Source organism: Cololabis saira, chromosome 14 (genome assembly GCF_033807715.1).
Source record: "Cololabis saira isolate AMF1-May2022 chromosome 14, fColSai1.1, whole genome shotgun sequence".
Taxonomy (NCBI): domain Eukaryota; kingdom Metazoa; phylum Chordata; class Actinopteri; order Beloniformes; family Belonidae; genus Cololabis; species Cololabis saira.
The window spans coordinates 5,915,152-5,934,593 of record NC_084600.1 but is presented as its reverse complement, the minus strand read 5'-3'; the positions used below and the strand labels follow the sequence as shown (position 1 = coordinate 5,934,593).

General features: G+C 39.5%; 1 protein-coding gene across 5 annotated transcripts in view; it reads right to left on the bottom strand.

Moving 5' to 3' along the window:
- Positions 1 to 3,259: 3,259 nt before the first annotated feature.
- The window catches only part of rbm27 (RNA binding motif protein 27), a 28,419-nt gene continuing 12,236 nt past the window's right edge, over positions 3,260 to 19,442 (bottom strand). For 2 of the 5 annotated variants that reach the window (XM_061739472.1, XM_061739471.1), the window contains exons 8-21: positions 18,055 to 18,237; positions 16,914 to 17,060; positions 16,632 to 16,788; positions 15,189 to 15,342; positions 13,737 to 13,970; positions 12,442 to 12,576; positions 11,389 to 11,514; positions 11,138 to 11,212; positions 10,851 to 11,021; positions 9,891 to 9,995; positions 6,365 to 6,592; positions 6,185 to 6,268; positions 5,950 to 6,069; positions 3,260 to 5,550 (exon numbers count right to left, since the gene is read on the bottom strand). In XM_061739472.1, the coding sequence (XP_061595456.1) occupies positions 5,446 to 5,550; positions 5,950 to 6,069; positions 6,185 to 6,268; positions 6,365 to 6,592; positions 9,891 to 9,995; positions 10,851 to 11,021; positions 11,138 to 11,212; positions 11,389 to 11,514; positions 12,442 to 12,576; positions 13,737 to 13,970; positions 15,189 to 15,342; positions 16,632 to 16,788; positions 16,914 to 17,060; positions 18,055 to 18,237 (2,024 nt within the window). In that variant the 3' untranslated portion in view covers positions 3,260 to 5,445. The remainder of the gene's footprint in view (positions 5,551 to 5,949; positions 6,070 to 6,184; positions 6,269 to 6,364; positions 6,593 to 9,890; positions 9,996 to 10,850; positions 11,022 to 11,137; positions 11,213 to 11,388; positions 11,515 to 12,441; positions 12,577 to 13,736; positions 13,971 to 15,188; positions 15,343 to 16,631; positions 16,789 to 16,913; positions 17,061 to 18,054; positions 18,238 to 19,442) is intronic. The other 3 variants (XM_061739470.1, XM_061739469.1, XM_061739473.1) reach the window with 3 other exon arrangements.

The window sequence follows — 19,442 nt, the reverse complement described above, 5'->3', positions numbered from 1 at the left end:
TCCCTCTCCAGACTGAGCTGGCACCTCCCGGCATCCCTCTGTCCCTCTCCCTCCTCCTCCTCTACCTCCCCCATCCCTCCATCCCCCCATCCTCCCCTCCCTCCATACCTCTGCTCAACTTACAAGTGGCAAGCGTGGCCTCTGTGCGCAAGCGTCAGATATAATATCCTCAAAAATCATTGTATTTGAATTAAAAACCATTTCAACTGAGAGTGATTAACCCTTTATTACCTAAGTAATAAAAATCCGCCTGGAATTTATTGTGTTATTATGGCTGTAAAATTTTCTTAATATGTGTTAGGACCAAGTGTTTTACCCCCTTTTTTCAGAACCCCTTCAACTTTCATTATCTGGAGTCATTTATATTTCACAAAATGTAATGAGTGATTAACACGTTTGATCCACATATGTTACAGCTTCGTTCACAGAAGAGCAAAACCTTATAAGACTTACTTTACAAGACCTTCTAACATTTGGTATCGACTTCAAGTCAATGATATAATGTTTCGGGAGCTCCTTGTTGTTCTAAAGTTATTTTTCAGTCCCTCAATTGAACAAAACATACTATGATGTAGATCCCTGCATCGATTTCTGTCCGATTATTTGTAATCTTTTTTTTTTTTGTCTTAAAAAAAAAATCTCGCATCATCCGTATAGAAAATGAATAACCTTCTAGATAATAAAATCCCTCAGTGTTACTAATGAAATGTCTCAACAAGCAAGAGTCACTGTTTTGTGTGTCCTTTTGAATTAGCAAAGATTTAACTCTTTTTTTTAAGGAGGCCGACCAATACAGATCAACGATTTCAACTGTTTAGGTTTCAGGCAGCTACATTGCTTCATTTTGTGTTTGTATATGGGAAATAAATATAGTACTGGTGCTTAAGACTTTGTAAAGAAGTGTAGACCCCCAGGGAGAGGTTTGTGTCCGGCTGACTGACCCGTCGGTACTGGAGGATTTCAGCACCATGGACAGCGCAGCCGCCGCTCCGCCGCTCCGCGCAAAACAGACAAACAGAAAAATATATCATTCTGCTTTTAACTGTGTCTAAGAAGTCTGCACTCCTGCGGTGTGAATTAGTGCTTTTCCGCCCTTCTCATGTGGCTGCCTGGTTAAAACTCGTGAAACCCGGGTGGAAAGAGGAGCCGCCCGGGCTCCGGCGGGCCGATGACACCGCGGGTCCACCTGATCCTGCAGGCCGGCTCTCTGGTTCCCCCGCGCCGTCAATAATTCAGCAGCTCCATGGCAGGCATCCATTACCAGGCCGGCATGCTTTTATTCATTACACAGATTAAAACAGCCCGCATCTTTTGTGTCCATGCAAAACCTGTTGCAGCCAAACATAATGTCTGTCTGGTTGGTTTGTGTAGGATATAAATGCACCTGGGCATGGGTTTGCGCCTTCAAAGATCCTCTGCAGGAAAGATCAATGACAAATACGAGATTTCATTTATAATAACAGGTTTATAATAATAAACATATACATTCATATATATATATATATATATATATATATATATATATATATATATATATATATATATATATATATATATGTACATATATATATATATATATATATGTATATATATATATATATATATATATATATATATATATATATATATATATATATATATATATATATATACATATATATATATATATATATATATACATATATATATATATATATATATATATATATATATATATATATATATATATATATATACCATCCTCAATGTTTGAGCAGGTCTCAAGTTTCCATGTCACAATGTGAGTTTCCCCAGACCTATTTGTGATGTCACACTCATTCATTTCTTTTGTATAGCCTTTAAATAGCTGTGACCTGACAGTTTTAGTGATTGCTTTATTATATCTGCCATCTCTGTGCTTTACATATTCGGAACACTGAGTGTGGCATAGTTTTTGAGTGAAGAGTTCTGGTATATTTGTGGGCAAATGTGACAGCAGCTTTAGACTACTATTCCCACCCTCCCATTGGTCCAGGACACAGACTCTGCCAGGTCACCTAACTTCATCACTCATTCATCCCTGTCACCAACTGTTTCAGTAAAGAGCAGCTTAACTGTCTTCCACCTTATCACATATCGGTTGACATTTTATAATGAAAATGTTTGGATTTCATAGAGTAATTTTTCATAAAGTTATAATTATATAATATTGACTCATTCACAAAGTGACTGTTAATGCTATATATGTGTGTTTGTTACCTTCAAAGATATAGCTAAAGAAATGCTGATTGGATTTCTTTTTCTTCTTTTGCTTTCCCAAATCAAAACATTTTAAATAAATAAATGGCACCAAATTGTGACTGCAGTAAATTACAACTGAGGAAATGATAATCTTACACTTTTCACATGGTAATTTTCAATTCAATTACATTTTATTTATATAGCGTCTATTACAACAAGTTGTCTCTAGGCGCCTTCCAGAGAGCCAGAACATGAACATGAGGATACGTCGGCCTGTCCTTAGGGTATTCTGGCTTCACTGGCAAGAAGATTAAGTCCACAGGAAGTCCATAGGAGTGATAGTAGGTAAGATAGTTAAATAAAGTTTTTGCACAAAAGGTCAGGGTCAGTTCTTCCTCACCCTCATCTAAGTATCTCCCCATTCAGACCTCAAGGCTGAGTTTCTCCTGTCCTGGTTTGGGCCCAGGTCAGTCGGAAGTTACTGGCTGCTTTGTGTTTTCCTTTTATTGTTACATGTCAGATTGTAGCTGTTTAGGTCGCATCAACTGAGAAACTGACCTGAGAAATGTTTGGTCTTATCCTCTCTTCCTTATCAATCCATTTCATTATTTTTTGAACACTCACCTTTCACCGCATCTGTGGAGACATTTCTTTCCAACCTCTTTCTATGTGATGGTTGTATTTTCAGAGACTTGGGTTAAATGTTTGGACACATCTGATTGGCTGGTTCTTGCATGAACCGATGCACCTTCTAACAGACCATTTATGTGTCTGTTAGGAGTAGGAGTCAGAATAGTCTGTTCTCCATGATGAAACGTGAACATGATTAAGGTTTTTTACATCCTGTGTTTAGGGAAGCCGAAAGACTCAGTGCTCTTATGTTACAGCATCTAATCTAGTATATTAGGCATCAAAACATGGCATTTTTTTCCTATGTCACAGATTATTTTAACAAAATTAAATGTGTCTTTGTCAACCAGATACACTACAAGAAATGCAGTTGTGAAGTAAAATGCAAAATGAAGGAGACCACACGTGATTTTATAGGCAATATTTTCTGGAATGCTTTTGCTTGAATTTTTTTTCATTTTTTTTTTAAGTTGCCAATATTCTCATCTTTTTTTAAATCAATTTTTCTTCAACTTTAACTTTTTTTTTTCCTCTTTCTCCAAGATCCAATTTAATTTCTTCCCCCCTCTCTTTCTCTCTCTTTTTTTATCTTACAAGCACCCCATTCCTCTCTTTATTGGCAAAAGCAAACATGCTAGTAAATTAGAAATCCATTTTTACAAACAAAATACATAAAGAAAATACATCCACATCCTGCAAATATAAACAGTAACAAATCCAAAACTATTATTCCATAAACATTTTACATTTCTGAATCTATTTTGTGATAGTAGCATACAGAGGATAGTACAAAAAAAGGGAGGGGGATGCTCTGAATCCTCAGTTACACACTCGAGAAAAAGGCCACTCAAGTTTAGTTCATCAAGACTGTCAGCGACCTCATTAAAACAAATAAAAAGGATAAAGAAATGAAGTAAAAGTCCAACAGGAAAGCTAGTCAGCATCTAGTCACACTTCAGTTTCACTGGCCGAGAAGGATTTGGTGCTAATGTGCGCTCATGAGTAAAAGAAACCATCGCAGTTATTGACCCACTGGCTCTGATCAGGTGAATTGAAATCTGATAAGGTAAACATACAATTATCTACTGAAAACGGGTCGATTTTAATGATCAGCTCTTTCCACCCCGACGGCTCTAAAACACAGTTTCTATAAAGAAGGAAAAACACACAAAAAAAGATGATAAAGTCATTCAGCTCGCACAGTGAGGGGGTTTTGAACACTGACAATATTCAGACTGAGGCAGAGCCGCCAAAGAATATGGTGAGGTGCAAGTCTCAGCGTCTTTGAACAAATGTTTGCCAAAGCAGCACTTTATGCTTCTTTGAAAGAAATGTGCTACTCAAGACAAGATAAATTCAAAGTGAACTATTTGACAAAAAAAAAAATCTAAATTCTTGCAAAGAATTGGTTACGCGCTCATGCTTGACTTCCTGTATCTGATGCAAACATGTTATTCATGTAAAATGACACGCAGAGGGGAAAAAACAAAATTAAAGTATAACCGCAATTTCTATTCCAAGCATTTACAAAATTTACAAATCACAAATCCTGTAAAAACTCAGCAATCTGCTGAATGTGTAAGGCAAAGAAATTTTATTTTATATATACATATATATGTATATATATATATTTTTTAAGATCAACTGTTCAGTTTTACATTCAAAAACACCGGTCTATGGATGTCACATGGTTTTGAAGTGGGGAGTCTGAACCTCGGCCCTTCATGTGACAGAATAGAGAAGCGGAAAATGTTACACACTCTTAGAAAGCGGAGGACACCGTCGTGAGTGCGTATTCACAGAGTGGCACTGGACACCGAGAGAGCGACGAAATGCGTGCAGGGAAAAATATGAGTGTCTGCTACGAGGTTTTAACTGAAGGACATGGGGATTGGTAAACATCGTTTGGGTTCGTCCACTGCACCGGCGTCTGAATGCACCTGTGCTGGCTCCTGTACGGACACGGCTAGACAACGCTCCGGCCATCCAGAGCCGCTGCCAAATAGAGAAAAAATTTAGGGCAAACTAGAGAAGAAGTGTGAATAAAGTGAAATGAAAAAGCATGCCACACTCGGCCAACACAGGTGCAGTTGCAGTGTTGAAACTGTGGAAAAATAAATAAATCTCTCTGAAAGCAGCAGAGAACGTTGTAGTTGTGATGGAATGGCCGTCCCTGAACCCAGGACGAGATCTTACAAAAAACTGGTGAGAAAAGAGCTTAAATACAGTATGTATAAAAATACCTATTCACAGTAGACACAAATGTTGTGCATTACTGATATCAATCATCCGGTAAGCACACTAAAACTTACGTAGATTTTTCTATCTATAAGAACAAATGAACATTTATTTTTCTCAGCAAAAGTGAGATGCTATAAACAGCTGTTTTTGTCGAGAGATACAAAAATGATCGACCCTCTTAAGTTTGTGTTTTTTGGATGTACGATAAAGTAAAGACGTTTTTTTTTATTCCTCTGATTGACGTCTGAATTTACATAAAAGGAAAAAAGTGAGTTCCTTTGTATGCCAGGACAAAAAAAATCAAAATCAAAAAAAAGAAATCAGCTGGAGCCGGTAGGGACGATGGTTGGCTCTTTATCGCCTCCAGGATCGGCTCTCGTTCTCGTCATCTTCGTCATCGTCCTCCTCCTCTTCCTCCTCCTCCGCCTCTCCTGGCAAATAAGACCTTGCTTCCTTCTGCTTAAATAAAAAAAACACCAATGTAGTAATTATGCTTTTCTGGCTTTTGAATGATTCTCAAACAATTCAAACTATATTCCTGCTGCAACACATTAAGTGTTATATCTGCTGCAAAATACATTTAGACAAATTATCATACCTTTAAAACAAAAAAAAAAATAGAAAATAGACACATTAAAGGGATGGAACCAGCCCTGGAGTCATTAAATAATCCCAAACAGAAAGGACTCAAACCTCACATAAAGTTCCACGTGAAACTCTTTACTGGTGTTTTACTCGTGGGGTGATCTTAGTGCTCAGAGACGCAGGATTTTTCATTGGGAATTACAGTGAAAAATTCACAACAAATGGAATAAATCATACAGCAGAAATGTCTGAATAGTGGGCCGTGTTTCGTACCGTAATGTCCTCGTCTTTCGCCTCGTCCTCCTCCGGCTCCGTTGTAACGGACGGGGTCTTGGGCTTGTACCAGGAAATCTGCAGAACCCGCCCTTTGAACTTGGCTCCCTGATTTGCTGCCTAGAAAATACAATAGTTGCATGTAGTGATCACAGTTTCAAACCAATCAATTGGCAGACAAAAAGGATGACGAGAGGAAAAAAAAAAAAAAAATAAATAAATAGAGTGACTTTACATTCTCAGCTTCGCTTCGTGTCCTAAAGGTCATGATGACGCTGTTGGCGTCTTGGTCTCGGAGATCTTCAACTTCTCCGAATTTCTGAAAGTAAAAAGATCAGCATAATGAGAAAATGACAAGTCCGAGTCGGTCATCGGGAATATTCAGGTCATCAGCACCGGCTGACGGCGTTCTCACCACAAAGTGCGGCATTAGTTCCTCCTTCTCCTCCTGTGTGAATCCCAGAATGGCGAGCGCTCTGGGCCGGTGGTCAATCACCATGCGGTTCACGACCCCGCCGCGCCCCGCCAGCTCCCGGCTCCGGCTCCGGCCGCGGCCCATGTGCATGGCGGTCGGGTCCAGCGCCGCCTTCCCCCGGCCGCGGCCTCGCCCCGCCGGAGGCTTGATCAGACCCAGCCGCGTCGCCTAAAACAGGGAAGGAGTCGTTAATTCTGACCTGAGGTGGCACAAACGCTGCCACGTCAGACGCAGGAATATGTGAGGAACAACAGTGACTGTGTTTCCATGCATCAATAACCCTTTTAAAACCCGAATATTGGCAATAACCCAAATTTGCACGGCCATGTAAACATCAATAACCCCTTTGAATAACCTGAATTTGCTCATATTGGGGTTTTTAAAAACCCCAATATGACCCCTGGGTTACTCCTTTTAAAACCTGAATATTGGGTCATGTAAACACCAAACGGAATATCCCCATCAAACGGAACAGGAATTTGTTTTCTGCACATGCTCTGTTCACAAGGAATCCTGGTGTTTTGAGTCCAGGAAGTTCTTATAAACACGGAGAAACACAAGACCAGGAGGAGACTAATCACTTCATAAATGTAATGAAGGATATGAACATTTCTGCATTTGTAGACGGTAGAAAGTACCGGGATAGAAGATTTACAAGAAGGTGAGAGAAAAGTTGCGCGAAGCAGCATTTGTTTTGAATTTGGAAACAGGAAGAAGAAGCAGAAATGACGGGAAATGCGTCATCACGTTCTCCGTGCGTTGCTGGTTTGATTCAGATATCCTAAATGATTAATCACCATGGAAACGGAATATTCTGAATGTTTCAGTAACCGGAATATTAGCAATAACCAGAATTTTGACTGCATGTAAACGTAGTCAATGAAAAAACAAAAAAGGTAGATGGTATAAGTTTAATGAGATTTGGAAGACCTGACCACGTGCATCCCTTCAAAAAAAAAAAAAAAATAAATAAATAAATAAAAAAAATAAATAAATAAATAAAAAAAAAAATCCACCTTTAAATACAGCAACGTAATTAAAAAAAAAAAAAAAAGGACACTCGGAGCTTGAAAATATCCCATCTCCAGGCCTCAAACTTTCCCTCTCCTCCCTCTCCCATTAGTTGTCACTCCTCCATTTTTAAAGCGACATCTCCCATCTTAACAACCCCTCTACTCCGCAGCCCTCCCCCTCCATCTGTCCTTCCCTCACTCCTGCCGTTAATTGTTATCCTGCGATTCTCCTACACAGAACCAGCAACTCAAACTTTAATGAGACGCGGCTCCATCAGTGTAAGGACACGTGTCTGATTTAGCTTCGTTAGCGGCTGCTCCTCTGGGCTTGCTTAAGTGGCTGCAGTTTAATGTGCAGAGTCGGGTTTGGATGGGGGGGGGGGGGGGGTTATGCATTTTTAACGAAAAGCTAATTAAGGACCCTGGGGCGAAAGAAAAATATAAAAAGATTTGGTGTAAACCAAAGCTGTGTTGCTGTGATTCTCAGATGTCTCACCTCTGTACAAGTGTACTGATTGGTATTTTTTTCTTCAAATAAATGAACCCGCCCCCCCACAAAAAAACATAATTTTTTTTATTTTTTTAAATAATATTACTGCTCTTGGAGAAAAAAAAAAAAACTAAACAATGAATACATCAGTACTTAGATCTGATCATTTTTACAAAACAGCAGATGTTCCTTCCTTCCATGTCTATTTACAGGCGTTTGCATCCTCAAGAGTTGGACTAAAACGTTGTATACTTTTACTGGATAATGTACTATAGTAGTAAACAGTACAGTTTACTGGTAGGGGTGTAACAATATATTGTGCCACGAAATTTCGCGATACAAAAACATCACGATATGTGTCGTGGAGGTGACAAACTGCATCGCAATATTGGATTATTAATATTAATCTATTGTGTTGACTAGTAACGCGCATCCGACCGCGCCTCGACCCGTGGACCAAAATCTTCCTCCGCTCAGAAGAAACTAGTACCGTTTTGGTCCCGATCACGGGACTCTTGCAGGGTTTTGAGCTCTGAACTTTTACTTATGTAAGGCTGGTGTAGAGTTAAGCCTTACCTTATTAAATTAAACCTTTTTGGGGTCGTGAGTAGGATAAACACGGGGAAACTTCTGCTGAGTTCCAGTGCACTTTAATGTCCCTCAACAGTGTAGGATTTTAGAACATCAACACAGCACCTAGTGCCGTACTGTGGCGTATCACTCCGCCCAATCTAAAACAGACTAATCACTACAGATTAACTGACTAGTGTCATTATAGTCCCTGATTTACATCAGAATATAAAGAATAGATTTATAAAATAATGAACCCTGAATTAACAAAATAACCTTCTTAACAACAATAAATCTCCTCTTATAAGGTGAGCATGAATCAATCTTTTTTATGATGTCAAATTGTATATATTTATTTACTTTTATTTATTTATTTAATTTTAGTTGTTAAATTTCTGGAAAAGAAAAAAGTCAAGTCATACATGAGAGAAACTATTCAGTTTGTGGCTAAATATTTGTACTTGTATGAAACTGAAGATCATAATGCAAACCTGACATTTACTTTTAGTTCAGTTTGTGGAAAATGGTTGGCCTGGCTTTCTCTTTAAAACTTAAACAGTTATAAAGCATTACAAACTGGAACAATAGGGCAAATGCACAGCATTGTTTTGTATTTTGTGTCTTTCAAATAAAAGACCAGTGTGCCTTTAATTCTAAGGGAAAACTGATTTGTCATCCTTGCAATTTTCAGGCTTCAGGAATTATTGACGTAAAAATTAGAAAAAATATATTAGACTCTGAAAAAAATAAAATCTTCATCCTCCAAAGTATTTACTTGTGGTATCTGCACCAATTATGTCACGAACTGAGCCAACAAGTGTCAAATGCCAGATCTCTGGTATGAGGTGCCAACCGGCCACACACACTCCTGCTACAACATCTATGTAGACCCACTCAATCAGTATTACACAGAAAAGTCCCATCTCTGCTCAGATAAACATGTTTAGGGATAGAAAAGCAAATAAAAAGAACAAAACTGTCATTTGTCTGACTTTCTCCTCTCTGCAGATAATATTAGTGCTTTTCATTCGTCATCCTTTTCACAGATGCAGATAGCGCCGCTTTCCTTCCTTCACAGATAAGACTGTCGTGATCTGTTCTGCGAACCTCCTCATAGGCGTTTCTTGGTACCACATCCTCAAACTCTGCTCTCAAGAAAAGAGCTGATGCTACACAAAGCTGTCTCCAGCGACGAGTGATTGTGTTGTTGTACAGCGTGCCATTGGAAACTCATCAGCGGCAGAACCTCGCTATCTCTTCAGATCATTTATCATGGTTTTGAGTTCTACGCGCATGCACAAATGTCTGTTTCAAAAAGGAAGGCAACTTTTAACAGCAATGTGAGGGTTAAAACAGTTTGTAGGAGGATTGTAGTTGATAGTGTGTATTTTACCTCCACCTGCAGCTGCCCGAGTTTTCTCTTGAGGTCTGTGGTGTCTTCCCCAGAGCTCATCTTCTTGTGAAAGTCCAGCTCGGCGTCAAGCAACGCCTTCTGGGCCTGATGGGGTGGAGGTGGGGATGTTATGTTTGTTAAAGTAGACAGAAACAGATCTATTTATGTGACCTATTGGTTTCAACAGGGTCAGATTAAAAGGCTTTCACAATGAACTCTAATGGCACTTTTCCACTAGTAGCTACTCAGTCCGACTCGCCTCCACTCGGTTTGGCGCTTTCCCACTAGGGGTAGACACTTTTTCTGTAACTATTCTGCCGAGGTTCTAAGCTGCTGAGTCGGGCTGTTTCTGACTTCATCACACTACTGGAATCAGAAATCAGCGAAAGAGCGACTGACGGCGGCTTCTTGTTCATTTTATTTGACAGGCAATGGCAGCGCAAAAGTCTGTTTCATGATCCAACTCTGAGATGCAGATGTTCATAAACCTGGTGCTGAGGAGGGAATTAAAAAAGGCGATAAGGAACGACCAGATCTACCAGGAGCTCTGTCACTTCATAGCTGCTCACGGCTCCAGCTGACTTTTCAGCAGCGCAAGGACAAACTAAAAAATAAGAGTAGAGAAGCTTCAAGCGGCGACGCTTTTTAATTTTTTTTAACATGATATGGAACACAAGCCACAGACCCAGCAGCACATCTATCATCTCCTCCAGGTTCTATATCTTTAATGTTGTGTTCTTCGTTTAGATCACACAATCAAATACGTCACAGCAGCTTCTCCAACCTCCTACTTCTCCAGGTGCTAAATTGTTATGGAAAAGAAACCAGGCCGAGTTGAGTGGAGCCGAGCTGAGAGGAGTAGAACCGAGTAGGTGCTAGTGGAAAAGTGTCATAACATGTCTTTAATAAGTCACACACGTGATGCCGGAGCATCGTGAGCGCTGCTGTTTCTAAACTCACGTCGGTCTTGGTCTTGGGCTGGCTGTGGTTGCTCTTGCTGTGCGAGACCTGGGGGTTCATTTCATTCTGCAGCTGGGTAATCTTCTCCGTCAGCTCCTTTAGCGTTTTCATGATGTTGGCTCTCTCCTCGGGCTTCATACCTCGATTCTTCTCCACGCGGTTTATCAGTACCTGGAGGGGGGGAAAAAAGATATGAAATGAAGTAGGGGATTGTCGGATGAGTAAGAGTAGGAAATAAAAAAGAAAATATATTAAAAAGAAGAATCGTGAGGAAAAAAATGACTCACCTTCTGACACTCAATCTGTGCCTTTAACATCTCCTGCTTCTTCTTTCTCATGTCTTGCTGGAGTTTTAACGCCTCCTAAACAGGGGGGAAAAAAAGAAAACTAAAAATACATCATTTGCTACTGGTGGACGTTGCATTCTTCTCAAACAAATCCTGCTTTTCACTCAAAGCCCTTGAGAGGAACAAATGGCCAATTCTGCTGCAGCTTTTCCTAAAGCAGACAAAATATGCAAGCAAATTAAGAAACATGCCTGTTTCTTCTTGAGAGCTTCCTGCGCTTCCAGTGCTTTTCCTGTTTTCCCAAGGCTCTTTGAGGATGACTTTGGGGCTGTGGAAGTGTAGGGGGCCTTCTGGGTGTTTGTCAGCGCGGGCGCCACCTAAGTGCCGAGCAGAGGGGCAGAAAAGATGAAAAGACTGAACAGCAGCACAGACTCCAGACTCCAGCGCTCGTGCACCGTTAACGGCACCGCCAGCTCACCGGTCACTGTCACATACGGGCTGATTCTTCCGCTCTTTAACAGTGATACTCATTATTTATAATATACATAATGTTATACAATATGGCACATTGGAGATGAAAATTGAGAAAAAAAACAAACGATTCTTTGATCCATTAATCAAACAAATCCTCCTGATATGTTATAGACCAGGGGTCTTCAACCCGCGGCTCCAGAGCCGTACGGGCCTCCATGAGGCTGTACTGGTGCTGTGGAACCAACATCTCTCAAACTCTTTAGCGCTGCCCTAGTGGCTCCTGGAGCTTTTTCAAAAAATGTTTGACCTTTTTTTTCCCTCCTTGTTTTTTTCCCTTTTTCCTCTTTTTTTTCCTTATTTTCTTTTTTCCTTCCTTTTTCCTTTCTAATCTCGACATTTCGACTTTTTTCTCGACATTTTGACTTTTCTCTTGACATTTCGAATTTCTTCTCAACATTTCAAATTTTTCCTCGACATTTCGACTTTTTTCTCGAAGTGCATAATGAAAAAAAAAATCTTCCCCCAGTGATTGCTAATATAGCTACAAGCAGCGTGTGTTGCCTTCATTCTAAGGCTGATACAAGACTTTTCATTTTTTGCGGCTCCAGACATTTGTTTTTTGTGTTTTTGGTCCAATATGGCTCTAAAACATTTTGGGTTGCCGACCCCTGGACTAGATGCTGTTCTTACCACCTCATCTGATCTCGTATCAGACAGGCTCTCCAACTAAAAGCCTTGGAGGCAGATTTGGGTTCAGCAGCACCAGTAAAGCCTCATGTACATTTGTCACAAACACACAGCGAGCACAACATGTGTAGACTGAAACGTACGGCGGCGGTGTCAGGGTTTGGGTTCAGGCTGTCCGTCTTCGTGGCGTTTGGGGCGCCGGCCGCCGTATTCAGGTGATGTTTGGGTATGGTGTTGTTCAACACGTAGGCGGCAGGGTTGTGCTGCTTGATCCCCTGCTAAAGAATAAGGGAGCAAAGAAGACTAGGTCATGTAAAAGAATTAAAGAAAAACAAGCAAAAAAACCATGGGGAGAATAAATGTAAATGTACTTAATTTATATAGCCCTTTACAGCCACCTTTAGATGAGCCAAAGTGCTTTACAGAATAAAACATACAGAAATACAACATACAACCGTAAGACAGAGCAAAAAAAAAAATAGAATAAAAAAAAAAGAATAAAAATTGTCACCACACTAGTGGGTATTAAAAGCCATTCTAAATAAATAGGTTTTAAGCCTCGATTTAAAGGCCCAGGTCAGAAATAGTGCACAAGTTGCAGGGGAGCTTGTTACAGAGCCCGGGGCTTGAACTTTGACCTGGGAACCTCCAACAACGGTTGGTTTGAGATCTCAGCCCTGCCAGGGTCACGCACCGTTAAAAGCTCTGATAAATAGGGTGGGGCAAGGCCGTTGAAGGCTTTAAAATCCATTCTAAAATGGACAGGAAGCCAATGGAGTGAATAGAGGACTGGATCCATGTGCTCACGTCTTTAAGTGTTAGTTAAAAGACGGGCAGCTGCATTCTGCACTAGCTGAAGGCTAATAAAGGACTTGGAGATGCCAACATATACAGGACTGTCTCAGAAAATTAGAATATTGTGATAAAGTCCTTTATTTTCTGTAATGCAAGAATGTCATACATTCTGGATTCATTACAAATCAACTGAAATATTGCAAGCCTTTTATTATTTTAATATTGCTGATCATGGCTTACAGCTTAAGAAAACTCAAATACCGTATCCTATCTCAAAAAATTAGAATATTCTGGGAATCTTAATCTTAAACTGCAAGCCATAATCAGCAATATTAAAATAATAAAAGGCTTGCAATATTTCAGTTGATTTGTAATGAATCCAGAATGTATGACATTTTTTTTAAATTGCATTACAGAAAATAAAGAACTCTATCACAATATTCTAATTTTCTCAGACAGTCATATACTGCATTACAATAGTCTAATCTGGAGCTGATTAGAGCGTGAGCAGCTTTCTCCAGGTTGTGACGATTTAAAAAAAGATTTCACTTTGACTAGGAGGGGGAACTGATAAAAACTGTCAAATTTGAAAATACTTCAAACTTCAGAGCCACATGGGTCCGTTTCCGCTCTGTCCACCGACCTTATGCATGTTGCCGTGCTGGAGTCCTTGGCCGGGGGCCGAGCCGGGGCCCTGGCCCGCCGAGCTCTGCTCCTGGAGCCCGGCTGCGTTGGGGTTAGGGTTAGGCTCGCGGTGCCAGTACACCCTGATGAAGCGGTTGTTGAGGACGGCCTCGGTGCTGGAGATGGCCCGTCTGGCCTCTTCGTTCTTGGTGTACTGGATCAGCGCCGCCTCCGGGTCTCCACCAAACACCACCTGGACAGAGATCAGAGGGCACGGGTCAAAGGCCTGCAGGCCACCAAATCAACTCTGCTCCACACGGGTCAAAACCATCTCTTCAGCCGCCAAGATCAGGGGCCGGATTCACAAAACATTCAAAAGAAAAAAAATCTTCTTAATCATTTTTTTCTTAAGTTCAGTCTTAAGAAGAAAAAAGAGAAGAAGTCATATTCTCCAAAAAAGTTCTAAGTATTTTCTCAACTTTCTTCTTAAGTTTCTTCTTAAGAAAAAACTTAAGAATAAATGGTATTCTTGAAATAAAAGTTCTCACATTTGTTCTTGACTTTTTTCTTAACTTTAAGACAACCTTGACCTGTCTTAAAATGTCTTCTGTGAAAAGGTAAGACTCTAAAATCACCTTTTTCAACACATTTTAGACAAGTTTAGACTAGTAGGTCATAGTTTTAGGATACACTTTTTAATTATTACACAAAGAGCCTGTTAACTGTTTGTTAGCATGTCAGTTAGCGTGGTAGTTAATTATTAATTTTCCCCAATAGTATTTTTTTCCCACATTAATCTCATCCACCATAACCTTGAAAAGTTCCTGCATCTATTTTTCTCCTTCTCCATGTGTAGTGAGTGACTGACGGTTAAGACACAAACTACCTGTATAAATGTTTGTTGGCGCGTGCAATGCAATGAGATATTTTAAGAAGTTCGTAAGTAGGAAAAAATAAGAAATTCGTAAGAAATGACAGTTCTTAAGACGGTTCTTAAGAAAATATTGAGGAATTTCACTTAAGAACTTCTTAATTTTAGATCTTAAGACATTTCTTAAGACCGTTCTTAAAAACATATTGGTGAATCCGGCCCCTGGTCCATACGAACCCGAACAAACAGACTCAGGGAGCTTCTTCCCCAAAGCTGTGAACTTTCTAAACCAGTAAACTACCTCATACTGTGCAATATTCTCTATCCATAATGTGCAATATTCTTTACTCATCTATGTGCCATATTCTTCCATTCATTCATGTGCATTATTATTCTCTCATTGACTCATTTTTAATAGTGTGTGTGTATGTATGTATATATATATATAATATTTATGTTTCCTGTTTCTCATTTTGTTGTTTACAGTCTTTGTTTCCATAGTCTTTGCATGTGTGCACTTTTACGGAGCTGTTGCCTGATCTCAGTGTACCAGTATAATGATAATAAAGGCTTTCTATTCTATTCTAAGATGCAGTTCACCTGAATATTGACGATTGTTCCAAACTTGCTGAAGTGCTCGTTGAGCTTGGTGATGTTGTTGAGGTCTCGAGGGATCTTCCGCACCTCCAACTTTGTGTTCACATAGTGATTCCTTTTGGGAAATGGGCTCTTGTGCTGATTATTAAAGCCCATCCTGAAACAAGAGAGGATTAGGGTTTTGACATCATTAATTTAAGTACATTTTCATCCAAAATATAAACAACCCTGGCATTTTGTTTTCTAGGAAGGTAAAGAGACTGGATTTTCTAGATTTCGGTCTAAAATGCGTGCAACTGAATGAAGTAACTTGAATTGTAAACATCTCTCCTCGCTGCTTTGCCCGTTATCTGCCTAAAAAAAAACAAAAAAAAAAAACAGGAAAGCTGCCTCAGCTTTGTTCATTCAAAATCATTTCTCTTTTACAAGGTTGTGAATGGAAAAGGACAGATCAGAGATTGGTATTTATTCACTATTTTGTGAAAATTGTTTTCTCATATGTTGGAGAACGTTTTCAAACATTAATTCAACTTCCTATTGTACAATAAAAGGTTCCAGCAGATGAAGTTCAGCTCAGGATTCAAAGTTTCTACCCTCATGTTGAAAATCCCTAACAGTTAATCTTGGAGAGGAAATGTTAACCTGACTGATCACAAGCCGAGCAGTGAATATTACAACACTGTTGTCATGGCGATTCATCCTGGCTTGAAAACGAGTCGTACTGAGTAGCAGCAGGGATGGCACCGACACATTTCCCCTGGCTAAACTATTCACGTGTTTACACCAAACACCAGACACAACAGCAATAAGAACAAACACAAAGGGCAGATGTTTATCCGTTTTAGGAGTAAAACTGTGGAACTCATTAGATAACGACCTTAAACTAGCAAACTCAATAAAAGCATACAAGATATTATTCAAAGAAAAGGTAATGGACACATACATAGGAGCACAATAAGCAAACAAAGAAGAATGCACACATGTATGAGATGAAATGACAACCTAAATTGGTTTTGTCGGTTTCATTAGCATCTTTTCACTTTCTGTTTTCAGAGCTATCATTATTATCATTACTATTATTACAGTTATTTAAGCTATTATTAATTATTATTACTACCATCATCATGATTATTGTTGTTATTCTTATTTTGTGTAACGTTATGATGCTTCATTTGTTCTTTTTGTATATTCTATTCTGTTAAAAGGTGGGCAAGATAAGCTTTATGCTTCAAGCCCAGACCTTTTTAGTTTTAGTTTTTAGTTAATAAATATTAACTAATTTTATATATATATATATATATATATATATATATATATATATATATAAATAAAAAACTATATAACACAAGCTGAACTTTAGACTTGATTTAGTCTATTTTTAAAGATGTTGATGACGATTAACATTTTGAGTCATCATTTCTCTTGCATGAAGCCAGGACTCCTTACTTCTCCATCCAGGGTTTTTTAGCAGCGGAGCCCTCGGCTGTAGTGGGCCCCATCATGGACCTCTTCCTGCTGTCCTGCTCCGTGTTAAACCGGGACATGTTACTCCCAGGGGTGCAGGCTGCCGTCGCAGGCTCCGTCTGGATCACTATGTTGGCAGCTGCAACATGTACCAGACACAAATGAGAAGGTTAGGCATGAGGAGCGTTCAGCGTTTTCCTACAGACACGTCTGATAGAACCCATTTGAAAAAGAGATGAGCACTAAGAAGGAAATGGTCCTCACCTCTGGAGCCTTGTCCTTCGCTGGAAGTCAGGCCGATGAGGTTGGAGCGCTGGCTCTGCACCCTGGGAATGAACTGACGGTAGGAATTATGACCGGCTGCAGTCAGGCCCGGGGATTCTGGGTTGTAGCCTTCTGGATCATAGTTATCTGACGTGCAAAACAGACAAGCACACGAGCTATTAGAAGGAATGTGCACAAGATGGAAAGCAAACCATTACTGATATCTAAATAAAGACCATCAAAAGAAATGGTCATAAAATGCAGTTTATGCTGAGTTGAAGCTTAATGCATCAGAAAGGAAAACCACAAAACGAGCTCATTCATGACAAACACATTCCACTTTGATTAAGCCACAATATTTGTGGAAAATGTACTACTGATGAGCACAATTATGAAAGAAGACGCCACATAACAGGACACAGTTCACATAAACTCCCCAGAATTTGTCAGTTAACAGCACTACCCTCTGGTCCACAGCTGTTACTGCAGCCTTAACAAACGCATACGTACAAACACAACACTGATGCAGCTCAAACACCAAGCACTAACACACAACAAGTGGGAAATGTGACGGAACTCCCAGCGGTTTAGTCAGTAGCACAAATCAAATGCTTCATGTATGAGTAAACAAAAATATGAGAAAAAAAATAAATATATAGTACGACGGAGTATTAGGGCCAAACTAAGAAAAGAAGAAGAAAAAAAAAAAAAGGAAATTACAAAAATAAAGTCATAATAAGAGAATAAAGTCGTAAAATTACGAGAATAAAGTCGTAATATTACAAGAATAAAGTCGTAATATTAAATATATTATAAATATATAAATATAACTTCACAAGATGCTCAATATTCAACATTTTAACACACTTTTCCTGTTAGAGTTCTCATAAATTAACACTTTCTCATAAATTACGACTTTATTCTCGTAATGTTACGACTTTATTCTTGTCATATTACGACTTTATTCTCGCAACATTATGACTTTATTCTCGTAATTTACAATTTTTTTTTTGTCTTAGTTTGGCCCCAATACGTCGTAATATAGGACATTATCAAGAAAAGAAAGATTTAATGAAAAGCCACACTAGTGTCTCCTCACAACACACAGCCCCAATCTGAAAAGAAAATCCTCTCTGCTTACATTCAGACTGGACATATTGGGGGCGAAGAGACACAGATGAAGACGAGGAGGGTGGCTGAGGAGGAGGAGGAGGAGGAAGAGTAGGTGGCAGCCCCATGGCCGGCGGTCCGATAAGAGGAGGAGAAGTGATTGCAGATTGGTGGTTGGGGGGATCGATCCCACCGGTTGCTATGAGTGGGGGTCCTGAAGGAAACAAGCCCAGGCTAGTGTCTCACGTACTGCAGTGCACATATGACAGTGTACGAGTCTTCAGTTTCAGTTCACAACTTCATCACACACACACACTGCTCTTATACGCCAGGGGAAGCAATGGGAATGTTACAAACTTTCATAAACCCTACGACTCCATTTAAGAATTATAGGAAAAAGACAAATTCCTTCAGAAACATGTACAGCTGAATACTATGTTCTCCGCATCATCATTGATTATAAAATAATTGGAGTTAAATACTTGTTTTCTCACACAACAACATGGAAAATATACTTTATAATGTCGCAAAGAAGTGAAATTAATACATTTGGACACCAGGAACTTGTCAAAAGTGTCCTCCCTCTGCTGCATGTGGACCAACTGGAAACCAATTATTTGGTGAGTCTGCTTTGTTACAACCTGTTGTTGTTGGGTTTTTTTTTCCCCAAACAACCCCAATTCCAGTGAAGTTGGGAACCTGTGCAAATCCAATCAGATATTGCATAAAGCCTTATCTTATCCACAACAGAACATAGAAAACATATCAGATATCGAAAGTGACACTTTTTACTATTTAATGAAAAATTTATTTAAAAAAAAGCTGGGATATGTGAAGAAAAAGGCTGAAAAAGTATGTGGTACTAAAAAGAAGCACGTGGAGGAACATCCGGGACATCATTTGATTACCTGGTCAGTGCCAGGGCTGACTATAAAAACAGCATTTAAGAGGCCGAGTGTCTCAGAGGTAAAGATGGGCAGACGTTTACTAGTCCATGCAAAGCTCTCTACAAATGTTGAAACAATTTCCTGAATAATGTTCCTCACTGTAAAATTTGAAAATACTAGGAATATTTCATAATTTACAGTACATTATATCATCAAAAGGTTTCAAGAATCTACAGACGTCTCTATGTGCAACTGAAAACGCCAAGAAAATCAATGCTGAATGGTCATGATCTCCAGGATCTCAGGCTGTAATGGAAATCCCTGAAAGGGCTCTGGACCGCTCCAGAAATATAGCTTAGGAAGTCCCATGTGAACATGAACTATCTTCTCTGGGCCAAAACTCGTCAAATTGACTTATACAAAGTGGCATTAGTGCCGGATAAACATCTGGAAAGGAAACATCAATGCTGAAAGAAGAGCGACACATGTTCTGTTCATGCTTTGCATTTTTCAGCAAGACGAAACTAAACTG